The sequence below is a fragment of the Astatotilapia calliptera genome, chromosome 18 (genome assembly GCF_900246225.1).
Source record: "Astatotilapia calliptera chromosome 18, fAstCal1.2, whole genome shotgun sequence".
Lineage (NCBI taxonomy): Eukaryota > Metazoa > Chordata > Actinopteri > Cichliformes > Cichlidae > Astatotilapia > Astatotilapia calliptera.
The window spans coordinates 20,838,331-20,852,343 of record NC_039319.1 but is presented as its reverse complement, the minus strand read 5'-3'; the positions used below and the strand labels follow the sequence as shown (position 1 = coordinate 20,852,343).

The 14,013-nt window shown below is 40.8% G+C and overlaps 1 protein-coding gene across 1 annotated transcript; it reads left to right on the top strand.

Moving 5' to 3' along the window:
* The first annotated feature begins 1,263 nt into the window (after positions 1 to 1,263).
* LOC113010414 (uncharacterized protein K02A2.6-like) lies at positions 1,264 to 5,863 on the top strand. The gene has a single exon (XM_026149430.1). It carries the CDS (start codon positions 1,533 to 1,535, stop codon positions 5,532 to 5,534), a length of 4,002 nt encoding a protein of 1,333 aa, XP_026005215.1. The 5' UTR covers positions 1,264 to 1,532; the 3' UTR covers positions 5,535 to 5,863.
* The last annotated feature ends 8,150 nt before the right edge of the window (positions 5,864 to 14,013 follow it).

The window sequence follows — 14,013 nt, the reverse complement described above, 5'->3', positions numbered from 1 at the left end:
TACCAGTTCCCACGAATATCCAACAATCTCGCACAGCCATTGAAGTGGAGTGGACCAACATTCCACAGGCCACAATTGACAATCTGATAGACTCCATGCGACGATGTGTTGCACTGCATGAGGCAAATGGTGGTCACACCAGATACTGACCGGTTCTGGGTCCCCAGACCCCCAATAGTGCAAAAAACTGCACATTCCAGGGTGGCCTTTTGTTGTGGGCAGTCTGAGGTACACCTGTGCACTACTCATGATGTCAGATCAGCATCCTGATGTGGCACACCTGTGAGGTGGGATGGATTATCTCAATATGGCAGATGTGCCCACTACCACACATTTGGACTGATTTGTGACCACTGTTTGGGAGGGATGGTTATATTGTGTATCTGGAATGAATTTTAGGTCTGAATTTTAGGACTCGACTCAAAGTAGTCAAACCATACCTGATTTAAAGTGGGCCGATCTCCCTTTTGTGTAGGACTAGGAGATTGGTTCAATTATTGTTTTTTTCTTGGACATATGCATCATATATATAATTTTGCCATGTGGCATTCAAAAGAGTGCCAACACAGTTTTCTGTTGTAACGTCTTGAGGTATTCCAGGAAAAGCGTTTTGTGCAAACAACACTGATTTGTGCCAACATGTCAGTATGAGTTTTTGATGACAAAAACACAGTTCAACACAATTTTTGAGTCAGTCCACATATTTAATGATTTCATATCATATTGTTGTTAAACATTATGCATCCTCCGCAATGATCCAAACAGATTTTTTTTTGTAAGTTACATTCAAATGTTTTATTTGTGAATATATTGTTGGGTAAAACTAGTTTCCTGTTTGTGACTGGCAGAGAAAAAAGACAAACAGAAAGGGAATTAAAAGCTGCATATTTGCATGGTTCAGATTAAAGTTCAAATTAAAGTTGCTTGATGTACTGAGCTACATCACACACTGAGGTTTCCAATGGCGTGTCCAGCGGGGTGGCCTGGGGGGGCACAGGCCACCCCCCAAACCAGACTGGCCACCCCAGGTGCCACCCCAAAGGCAAAACAATAAAATTCAATCAAATATCAAATGTCCGATTATGTTTTCACGGTGACGCTCAGATATCCGAGTGTAAGTGAATGCAGCATCGCTTCTGCGCTATGCGCATCACGTTAGCAAAGGTAGGAGAGCCAAGCGCGAAAGATGGCACTGCAGGAAACAATTTTTCGGTGAAAGAAAATGAGGACAGAATAAATGTCCCGGTAAGTTGTTATGTTGTGGCAAGGATTTGTCCACCAGGGGGCAACAGTGGTTGGGGAGCTTTCAGTCTGTGGGGGCGCATGCCCCGGTTCTCTTAATAAAGAAGCAACTGTGAGCTAAACATGGTCTCCGTGGTTCCTTGGTCTTAGGATATCACATATGGCGACGAGGGTAAAAGCCAGGTTTTGCTGTGAAGTTACACCGTGCTAAGTGACTTATGAACTGAGGTTGGCAAGTGGTACAGCGCTAGCATCTGTGGGAAGTGGAGCGTAACCCTCAGTGTGGAATAATGGCTACCACTTTGGGCTCGGTGGCACCGTTCGACAGCGAGCTGCAATCCTGGGAGGAATATTGTGAGATTTTGGATTACTTCTTTGTGGCGAATGATATTAAGGAGGAGGAGAAGAAGCGAGCGGTACTGTTGAGTTGCGTGGGCGCACAGACCTATGCCCTGATTAGGAACCTACTCAGTCCGGTCAAGCCAGGGGATCGTTCTTATGCTGAGTTGGTGGGATTGTTGAACAATCATTTTCACCCTAAGCCGAGTGAAATTATGCAGCGGTGGAAGTTTAACACACGGAATAGAAGGCCGGAGGAAAGTGTGGGCGATTATGTAGCGGAGCTGAGGAAGCTCGCACAGGACTGTAACTTTGGTGACTCCCTGACGGTGATGCTGCGGGATCGTTTAGTATGTGGAATAAGCGACGACAGAATACAGCGCAGATTGTTAGCAGAGGATTCGCTAACATTTGAAAAGGCGCTGAAGTTTGCTCAAGCAATGGAGGCTGCTAACAGAGACATTGTGGATTTGAAGAGCATGACAGAACAGTCGCGATTCACTAAAGGATTAGGAGCCGTGAACAAGATGGAGGACGGCGGCTCGACGTCACAACAGGTTGTCAGGAAGTGCTACAGATGTGGAGGACTAAATCATGTGGCCAAGGACTGCAGGTTTGTTTCAGAAAAATGCCACAACTGTGGAAAGGTGGGACACATAAAAAGGGTTTGCCGAATGAAAATGGAACAAAAAGGAGGGCGTGGCAGACAAGGTAAACAAGCCCATTTCTTGGAAGAGGAGAATGTGGAGAGTGAGGAAGAAGGAGCTGAAATGCACCACATAAAGGCAAGTGTGACTATGTATAATGTGCATGAGGAGATTAGCATCCCAAGGGAAGAACCCATCAGACAGAAGCTAAAAGTAAATGGACAGAATGTGACATTTGAAGTAGACACAGGCTGTGGTTACACTATCATGTCGAAGGAGTCATTTAAAAAACTTTTTGAAGGCAGTAAGGCGCCCAAAGTAAGCAAGTGTGGAATCAAACTGAGAACGTATGGAGGCCACAAGGTACCTGTGTGGGGAGCAGCCCAAGTGCAGGTGGAATTCAGAGACAGTAAGAAAACACTGGATGTGGTGGTGGTTGAAGGGGCTGGAACTAGTTTGATGGGTCGGGGATGGATTAAGGCCCTCCAATTAGACTGGCAACCTGTACATAAGATCGAAGGCGGAGAGGATGCCTTACAGCGGATACTGGCCAGACATGAAACAGTGTTTAAGGATGAGTTGGGAACGCTGAAGGGGTTTGCGGCAAAGATACATGTAGCTAAGGATGCTAAACCGTGCTTCTATAAGCCCCGATCAGTTCCGTTTGCTATGAAAAAGAAAGTGGAGCAGGAACTGGAGAGACTGTTGGAGGAGAAAATCATCCAACCAGTGAAATTCTCAGAGTGGGCCGCACCCATTGTACCCATACTAAAGCCAGACTCCAGCGCCAGAATTTGTGGTGACTACAAACTGACTGTTAACAAGGTGTCGCCTGTAGAACAATACCCCATTCCACGAATGGAGGACATGATAGCGGGGCTGGCGGGAGGAGAAAAATACACCAAGTTAGATATGAGTCACGCATATCAACAGGTTGTACTTGATGAGGAATCTAGAAAGTATGTCACAGTGAACACACACAAGGGTTTGTTTACATACACCAGGTTGCCATTTGGTGTGAGTTCAAGTCCTGCCATTTTTCAGCGCACCATGGAGAGTGTGTTGCAAGGTCTGACCAATGTCGCAGTGTATCTGGATGACATCATCCTGACGGGAAAGAATGACAAAGAACATCTTCAAACACTGGAGGGAGTGCTGCAGCGCTTGGAGGAGGCGGGCCTGCGCTTAAAAAGGAGCAAATGTCAATTCATGGAGAAGGAAGTGACATTTTTAGGACATCGGGTGGATAAGACCGGTTTACATCCAGTGCCGGCAAAAGTGAAAGCAGTGCAGGAGGCGCCACCCCCAAAATCAGTGACAGAGCTCAAAGCTTATTTGGGGTTGTTGAACTTCTATAATAAGTTCTTGCCAAACTTGTCCACACTGTTGGCCCCTCTGCACAAGCTTCTGAGAAAGGGGGAACCATGGTGTTGGGGACCAGCACAGGAGAAGGTTTTCGGCAAATCAAAGGAACTGTTGCAGTCAAGCAGTGTATTGGTACACTATGATGAGCAAAAGGATTTAATTCTTTCTTGCGATGCGTCCCCCTATGGAGTGGGAGCAGTACTAGCTCACCGCATGCCAGATGGTCAGGAAAAACCCATTGGGTTTGCATCGCGTACCCTGAATGCAGCAGAAAAGAACTACTCACAGCTGGATAAAGAAGGATTGGCTGTGATATTTGGTGTACAGTATTTTCATAAGTACCTGTACGGCAGGAAGTTCATGATTATCACGGATCATAAGCCATTGATAAGTTTGTTCCATGAGTTGAAGGCCGTCCCTCAGATGGCGTCACAGAGGATCATGCGATGGGCAGTGTTATTAAGAGCCTATGAGTATGTCATTAAATACAGAGAAGGCAAAAATAACAGTAATGCTGATGGTCTGAGTCGTCTCCCTCTTCCAGAGAACCTCCCTAAAGAGGTGGCAGCTGAGGACCAAGTGTTGATGGTAGATCAGGACCAGGAGGGCGTGATGACATCTGAGCAGCTGCAAAGATGGACAACCAAAGATCCCATACTCTCCAGAGTGCGTGAGTATGCTATGAGAGGATGGCCCACTACGCAGCATCCTAATTTTCAGCCCTACAGACAGAGACAACAGGAGCTGAGTGTGCAGGATGGGTGTGTGCTGTGGGGGGCGAGGGTGGTGATACCAGAACAAGGTCGACGCCCCCTTTTGGAACAGCTACATCAGTCACACCCAGGAATGAGCCGCATGAAGGGCCTGGCCAGAAGCTACATGTGGTGGCCGCATATGGAGAATGACATTGAAGACAAGGTGAGGTCCTGCAGTACATGTCAAGAACATAGACACAGGCCACAAGAGGCACCGCTACACCCCTGGGAGTGGCCAGAAAAGCCCTGGAGAAGGATACATATCGATTATGCGGGCCCGTTTTTGGGTAAAATGTTCTTAGTAATAGTGGACGCCCACTCCAAATGGTTAGATGTGTATACAGTTCCATCCGCTACAGCAGCTGCAACCATAGACTGCCTGAGAAATTGTTTCAGCACGCACGGCCTTCCTGAGATGGTGGTCTCAGATAATGCCCAGTGTTTTGTAAGTGCACAAACTAAAGAGTTCATGGCAAAGAACGGAATCACTCACGTCACCTCCGCTCCATATCACCCAGCATCCAATGGGTTAGCAGAAAGAGCAGTGCAAACGTTCAAAGAACTCATGAAAAAGAGTACTGGAGACACTCTGGCAACCAAGTTAAACAGGGCTCTGTTTAGTTACAGAATCACACCACAGTCCACAACAGGGAAGTCTCCCGCTGAGTTGATGATGGGCCGGAAGTTGAGGTGTACTCTTGATCTCATACACCCTGACTTGAAACAAAAAGTGACAGCAAAACAAGATAGCCAAAGACGGTATCATGATAGACATGCCAAGGAACGCATGTTTGTTATTGGAGACACAGTATATACCAGAAACTATGGCAGAGGACCCAAATGGATACCAGGACTTATACAGGAGATGACGGGGCCTGTTTCCTACTTGGTGATGCTGGGCAATGGGACAGTGGTGAGGCGTCACGTCGATCAGCTGTTTGCCCGCCTGGAGCCGTACCTGGCAGCAGGAATGCCTGAAGGCCACCCAGGCGAGCCCCCAAAGGCAGCCCCAAACATCAGCGCTGAGACAGGAGACGAGGATGAGAGACACATAGAGGTGCAAGTTACACCAGTGGTGAAGCCACATATGGAGAGTAGTGATTCGCTGGAATCACCTGCCACTGGGTTACGGCGATCGCAAAGGACCAAGAGAAAGCCGGAGCACCTGAGAGACTTTGTGCCGTGATTACGGTGAACTGTTATAGGTTAACCTAAGACTGTTGGATTAAAGGTTCACTATTCCGGAGTGAAATTTCAATAAAGGCTGGGGACGGGGTTGTTGCATTTTTTTTATAAAGGTGAAGTTTTTGGTTATGGGTATTTTCTGTAGTGATTAAAACTACAGAGTAGTTCCAGTTTAAGGGGGGAGGAATGTTATGTTGTGGCAAGGATTTGTCCACCAGGGGGCAACAGTGGTTGGGGAGCTTTCAGTCTGTGGGGGCGCATGCCCCGGTTCTCTTAATAAAGAAGCAACTGTGAGCTAAACATGGTCTCCGTGGTTCCTTGGTCTTAGGATATCACAAAGTAATATCAAGTTTGTTGAGTTTAGTAAACTTCGGTGAAATTAGAATACCAAGGAAAAAAATAACACTTAAAGAATAATTGCAGCTGTGGAATATTTCAGACAGTATGCTACTGAGGGCAGCTAACATAAGAATTATGCGTTATAAGATATAATCTAAGTCGTAACATTGCTGTATGGAGCTGCAGATTTGGTTGCAGGTTAACATAGCTGGACTGGCCATCGGGCATACCGGGCATATCCCCAGTGACTTATTTTTTATTTTTTTTGTAATGGCATGAACAATGAGAGGTGGTGGATTGGCCAGATGCAGGTCGATGTGTAGAAATAACTCCGTTGTTTGGTGGTGGCTATGACGGGGCTTCCACAGAGGCAAGAGGTGGATGAGGGAAGGGGAGGCAGGAGGAGAGACCCGAAGCAGCCACCAGTCCGAGTGTCAGGTGAACTGAACTTCAGGTAAGAAGTTATGACCTGCAGTCTATCTGGGTCAGATATAAACCAAGTTTAGGTGGAGTTTATTTTCATGTTGCTGACTTTTTACTGTCAGTTGCAATAACTCATACTGCGTTCTAGCCAGTTTGACGGAGTTTTTATACAGCTGGGTGGGTGCTATGATGTTACTGATAGTGAACTTTATTTTATTCATAAGGTTAGTAGAGTTGCCAACGGCTCCTTAAAAAAATGGAATGGTCCCTCATTCAGAGAAAATATTACGCGTTTCGTATTGAGCTGAGAAGAGACGCAGTTTGTCCCGGACTTTAGCTAGAATGGAAAAAAGACACAAAGCTGGATTTATTCTGTCTTTATGCTGCACAGCTGCCTCTTCTCTCATTCTCTCCCCCTCCCTCTCCTGTTGCTACTTCAATCATGAAACTGATCAATGATCAGCTGATCGGCTTTTCTCTCTTGTTTATCGCCCACTTTGCGCCAGAAAGAGGAAACCAGCAGATGTTGCGCTAAACAACAGCAGCACGTTTAAGCTTGATCGGCTGTTGTTAGAATGTATTTAATATTAATTTCTAGTATCAGCTGATGTTTGCTGGAGCCACAGCTGTAAAGCTGCTGGTCATGATGTCTGTTTAGATATGTGGTGAGAGGGAAACATGAAGATGAAATCAGGAGATGTCCTTACTGAACCATCAGAGCTGAACAGGTGATGGAGAAACAGGTTTACCTTTTAGGTGACATGAATGAGTTGAAGGGAAGTTATGAACTGTTTCTGAGAGACAAATAACACCAGGATCCTTTTTTATGTAGCAGACAGCTGGTAACTGTGCAGGGGCGGGTCTAGCAAAGTTTTGCCAGGGGGCCAGGTAGGGCATTAACAGGGAAAGGTGGGCACAAAGAAATACTTTTCTTTCTTATTCTCATTTAAAATACCTATTTTTTATTAAATAATTATCTAAATCTTACAACCAAAGTTTTTATCTGACGTAAAATGTATAGAAATCATACATATACCAACAAGACTGTACATCACTGTCACAACAGGGTTTGTTTTCAGTCAAAGTCTTTATGGCTTTACTACCTGGTGGGTCGGTCTGTAGTAAAAATGCCCAATTTTTTTGTCCCAGTCCAGCCCTGCAGGTTAATAGTGTCACCATGCCAGCTGACTGTATTTTATCATCAGCCAGTGTTGTTCTTCATCAATATTACCAAAGTTTACGATAAGGCAGCATAGAAAGTATTTACTTGCTTTCAGGTTTCATTCAAATGTTAGTCTTTTCAGTTGTTTCCCCACTTTTTTCCTGTTTCAAAATCAAACACCAGTTTGTGAGAAGATTATCTTCTTTTTTTAACAGGCAGATAAAGTTTTGCATTGGCATTGGCTAATTTGTCAATTGTTTGTTACAAATGTTCGTATTTTAATTTTCAAAAATGTTTTTGCCCAAAACATATGTGCACTATATGTCAGTAAAAATACTATGCAAATATTGTTGTCCTTGACTGCTGAGTAAACACTGACAAAGCACTGATTGTATCTCTTGTACTTTATCAACGCAGTATCTAAAAACTTTGCACCGTAGTGGTTAAAATCTCATTCTAATAAGAGTTAAAAGTGCATTTGGTTATTAGGTTTATAGGATTATTGAATTATGGTTAAGGGTTGGTAGAATTTTTTTTTAAAACATTATCTGCCAATTAAATCTGCCACCCTTCTCCAAATCTGTGCCCCTACCTGGCCCCCCCAACAAAAATTTTCTAGACACGCCACTGGAGGTTTCTGTGGTTATTTTACAGCAAAGTGCCAAAAATATCAATCAGAGGATCTAGCATCTTCATCTGTGTAACTGTGGTTTAACAGAAACATCACATCCGTTTGAGACTGCAGCTTTTAGACGTCTGCAGAGAACTGCAGCTTTCAAGAAGTAACCTTCACTTTAGCTTTCTCTTTGTTGTGAATTACAGAACTGGTAAGAATAACTAATTCATTTTATTCCATCTGCCTCACAGTAAAATATTAGCTTCATTTGTCATGGTCACGCAAATTACAAAACTTAAAAACAAGAACAACAACATACTGTACAGATAAGTCGTCCATGTAAAAATTGAGGAAACAGTTTATTTGAACAATTTCTGAATGTAAGAACAGTTTATGAACACACATCAGTATGCTGTTTCAGCATTTCTTTCAGCTGTTTTAATGGATTTTTGTAATAATAAAACAAACCGTCTGTCAGTAACTTTCAGAGATGAACACAGTTTGAACACAATCCTTCATTTCATCTAGATTCCTTTCATCTAGATTCAGGTGTTCAACTCACTCACTCACTCTAATGCTGCACATATTCTCTCAATTCATTTAGATGCCAAACGAAACTTGTTATAATTTGCTTTGTGTTTGTTTAGATAAAGGATCACATGACACTGCACAGTGTTGCTGTTCTACATGCACAAGTCTAAAATGATTATATCTTACTTTTAAACAAACCAATCCACAAAGTTTTTACAGAGTCTTTACTTTTAAATGCTAGGAAGGAGGAGGAGGAGTTTTAAGGGGAAAAAACAGTGTAAAGTGTTTGGGTAGACCCCAGACTGAACTTTTCTGTCACATATGACTCATTTTACACAGAACACATTTTGAGTCTCAGCCATGTGGACACAACAGAGAAACTTCTTCTATTTGGCCATCGGTGAGATGAACTTTATATCATTTAATTATTTTCTTTCTTTGCTATATTAACAGAGTTTGATAGAGGACAATCAGTGTTCAGTTCCTTAAAGGTTTTCTGTTATTTATTGTATCCAAATTAGAAACAAGAACAGTTCATTATTTCAGCATAATAAGTTATATTTTCTTTTCTACAGTCTCGTATCTGTTTGCATCTTCAGTGTCTGCAGGTCAGTCAATTTTCTGTGAATAATAATATATATTTAAAGTAAACTGTGAAAGCACCAGACTGACAACAGTTCTACCAACCAACATATAAATAATTTTGCTATATGAAATTACATTAAATCAAGTTTTTTCCCTTCTGTTTTGTTCTTTTGATACATGCAGTGCCTCATGTTTATCAAATTTTTTGATTAGATTAATTCTATATTTCTTTTATTATTATTATTTTTAATAATTTAATTATTTTTAAAAAATATAAAACCCACAGATCTAGTGAATATTTTAAAATGTGTTTTGGAAGCTACATATTAACCTAATTCTACTGCAATACAATTTTACACCTAGATTTTGTTGAATGCATAGCACAATACTTGATGCATAACTAAGCTAAAAATGACAACAAAACTAAAGAAAAATAATAAATAAAAAAAAGAAATTGAAATTATTATTAAATTAATTTATTGTTTCTAAAATCTCATAAAACTCAAAACTCATAGAAAATATATTTTCTCCCTTATCATAGGGATTCTAGTTGCTGGAGGTTAAAAAAATCATTTTTAAAACATTGAATACATATGGCAGAAACTTTATTAATGAGCAAATTCAACCAGAAAGAGAAAAAAGCCAAGAAGACCATAAAAACAGAAATAGGAAAAAAAATATAAAAAGAATTGAAAACAGCTGCAATCTGCAGCGTTCATATTTTATGAAGAAAAATGTCTTTGAGCTTTTAAAAGAAAACTAAATTACTAGTGATGTGTCGGTTGCAAACGAAACGGCTCTTAGAGCCGGGTTTTTGCAGTGAATGATGCGAGCCGGCTCCTTATTGGGAACCGTGGGGTTTTTTCTTCTTTCTTTCACCCTCTCTCTCGCACTTTTGTCCGCTTCACTCGAGCCTTGTGCTTTGCGCTGGGCAGAGGGGGGAGGGGCGGTAGTTACACTCGCAGTAGTACAGGAACAGAGCGGGAGGGAGAAAGAGAGCCAGGGACAACAACGTCACATTAGAAAGGTATAGTAATCATCCACAACTATTTTCAGTTGCGGATGATAAAGGATTCAGAAAGTTTATTCATGCAGACCCATATGACAGAGAATATGCATCTTCTTTTTGTTTTCATATTTTAATTTATATTTAATTGTGTTGTGGTTTGCAGTGTTTCGTGTTGTTTCACTTTAAATTTGTTTAAAAGGAAAAAGCTGAAAATTTAAATAGTTAAAAGCTCAACTGTGAATAGTTGGTTTTTGTAATATATGATTTATTTATTACATGTTATGTGGAGTGAATAAATAAAAGTATATTTACGGTGGCCCCTAGAGACAAAGCACATACAAACTCCAAAACACGTACAAAACACAACAGAAGTGCTCCAGAATGCTAGGGCGCAGTGTTGAGCTTTTGTTACCTGGTGGCTACACAAGCCAGGAAGAACCAACGACCAGATTTGGTGTGAGGTAGTAACAGGTAAATGAACATTTTTTTAAATTATTTGAATATATGAGTGCTTGTGTATAAATACACAAACAATACACATGTGCTTTCAGTTGTGTAATTTAAGTGATCTAGCTAGCTCTGTTTTGGAAGTTCAGTTAACGCTAGAAATGTGTTTTGTAGTTTGTACATGCTTTGTCTCTTGGGGCCACCGCATATATTTATATTTAAACATATATAAATAAAACCACTTTTTTTTTTTACATTAGTAATTCCTTTTGTGCATGATTTTATATTGTTGTTAATAATAAATTAATTCAAGCAACAAAACAACCTGAAGAGCCGGTTGGGAGCCGAAAGAGCCGGTTCTCTAAAAAGAGCCGGAAATCCCATCACTATAAATTACTGGCAACATAATCTAAATGTTACAAAAACAATTTAAAAAACGTAATTATTTCAAAATGATTTATTAAAATATGATTTTTAACTTAACATAAAAACAGATTGAATAACTGTAGACTGCACTGCCTGAAACATTCACGTGTTATATAAAATACTAATAACCTATTAACATAATAATAAAATTGCAACACAGTACTAGTTTTCAGTTCATTATGTTTGTTTTTTTAAACTATTTAAATTGTTTTACGATTTTAAACTTGAAAGGAAAAAAATCTACTCCTGTTCATTGACTTAATATATATATTTTTTCAAAACTTATTTAAAACTCTGCTTAAATGACATAATAATTAAAAGATTTAAATTGAATCATACTGTCAAGGCCAGTATGATTCAATATGGGAGATCGGTTACTTATCAGAGTGAGGAGACAGAAAGAGAGTAACCCTACCATGGTGAGTGTCTTCCTTGAGTATGGAGGCAAATAGTTGTGAGAGGCGGGTGTCTGAGTGAGTGTCCAATGGTCTGAGGAGCAGAGCAAAGCTTTCCGAGTACATAGCTAAATTTGTTGGGTGCGCTGCGTATGGTGTTGCACAGACAGGACTGCCGGGTCAAACTCATTCTCAGGAAATAGTGGTGGTTGGTATTCAAGGGTTACCTAAAAAGGAGAAAAGCCTGTAGTGGAGGAGGTGAGTCAACTGTGTGAATTCAATCCAAGGAAGTTGCTAGGATAAGGTGGCCGGGTTATGGGAAGTCACATGGAAAGTGTACCACTAACACTGACACCAATTGAGGTGCAGAAGGCCTTCCAAGTCTGGAAATTGAACTGTGGCCCTTGATTGCAGACATTTCCTGTGGGACTGCATGGAAGCTTAAAACATGGACAAGCAGATTAGCTGTTTCTGTGGCAGTGGGTAGTTTCTAACCCTATGGTAAGGATTACTGTTTTTCTGAGGACATGGGTAAACCGTTGACGAAATCTAACATGATGTGAGACCATTGTGTAGATAGTGGTTGAAGGAGGCCATATGGGCGCTGAGTGCTTAATTTGCTGCAGGCGCAGATGGTGTAAGGAGTGATATACTCCCTGGCATCTCATTTCAACGTATTCCACCCAAAGCAACGTTTTAGTAAGGAAGTGGTCCTACTTACTCCGGGATGACAGATGAATTTTGCTGTGTGGCCCCAGTGGATGACAGCAGAACAGGCTACTGTGAGAAAATAGTGTCATCTGCGGGGCCGGGTACCAGAATCAGGCTGATCAGTGTCCAGGGGCAATTTCGACCCTGTTGTGGCATTTGGATGTTTAGGAAGAAGGAAAAGTTTTAGGAGTGACGCTGTGAGAGAAAGTGGGCAAGCGAAAGAAAGAGAGAGACCGTGTTTTCATATGTGAGACATTAGTGACGTTTAGTGTGTTTGGAGGCTATAGTTAGTGTGTTGTGTAGTTGTTGTTTTGTTTTGTGTGTCAGTTATACTGCTGAATGGTACATGGCCTGCCACATTTGCTCCAAAAAAACCATCAAAGGCAGATTCCAGTGTAAACGCTGTCTCCACATGGAAAACAGGACAGATACACGTCCTGTAGTCAGACCTGCAGGGTTTAGGCCTGTGGTATTGTCCTCTATCTTATAGTGGACAGAAACTATTTGTTTGGAGTGGGACAAATAATTTGCGAGCCTTCTTATTTGATGCAGAACACCTTATTGTTCTGTAAATAGATTTAAATGATTATATAAAAAACACCTGAGGCCTTGGCTGCATTTTTAGGTAAATAGTACCAGATAACTTTGTTGTTTGCAAAACCTGTGCATAATTTTTAGAAATGTAAAATTTCTATTTGCATTTCAAGTTATGACAATGATTTGTTAAACATGTTTGTGGGTTTTACAGTAAAAATTATAACTTTTTTTCTACTAGATCAATTGTGCTAATATAGTATGTCAAAATGAAAACAATAACTCAAATTTCAGATATTTGAGGTTGTGAAGATACCAAACAAAGCAAAATAAACAATGAAATATAGAGGTAGAATCAAAAGTAGTCAAAAACGGCCAAATATACCCTGGACCCCAGAGGGTTAATGAACAGACCAAAACGAAGGCACCAGTTGTCCCCCTTTCTGATTTTTTAACCACAAAACTTACAATTATTTGCAACTTCAGATATTTTGTTATAAAAATGAATGTGATCTGTACCAGCTGTCTTTTAATGGGCCACACAAACAAAACAGAAACATAAATAAAATCATTAAACCAGGAGTAACCTAAACTTAGAGTCAGCCTGAAGATCCAGTCCAGCCGGTGCTACACAGGTGAAGATGTTTGGACACTTGTTGAGAAATTATTTTTTAATCCAAGTGCTGTAGACAATTCTGGTTCACAGTAAAACATAATGAAATCGTTTCTACCCACTCTTGGAAAAGTGACAGATAATAATTTGTAAATAATGACATATTTAGATTGTCAGGTCTTTGTCTAATATATGCATTTATATGTTGTGTGTTTATTGAAGTTTTCACTACAAGAACTGGAAAGAAAAGTTTTAAAATTAGGTCTCTACTATCAAGTTAGCACACGTTTAATCCAAACATATGTTTGTGTCATTGGGAAAAAGAAGTCAGGACATTGTCACAACTGAATATAAACAGCTACATTCAAGCACAGTTCATTACATCTGAATAAACATAATGTCCAGACAATATGTAATAAAAGTAAAAATAGGTGCAGCTCAAATTGATATCTGTTTGGGACAATATCCTGAGCATCCTCTCTCAGATTGCTGACAAAATCTGTGCACCTTAATGTTTGCACCACACAGTTATCAATTACAGACACTAACACCTCCACACTCTGTTTTGCTGTACTTTCCACAACTTTTGCTGCACTTTGTAAATATAGACAACAACAACAAAACTTTTTTATATAGCACATTTAAAAACCAATGGTGTACCAAAGTGCTTAACATGTAAGAGAGTAAGA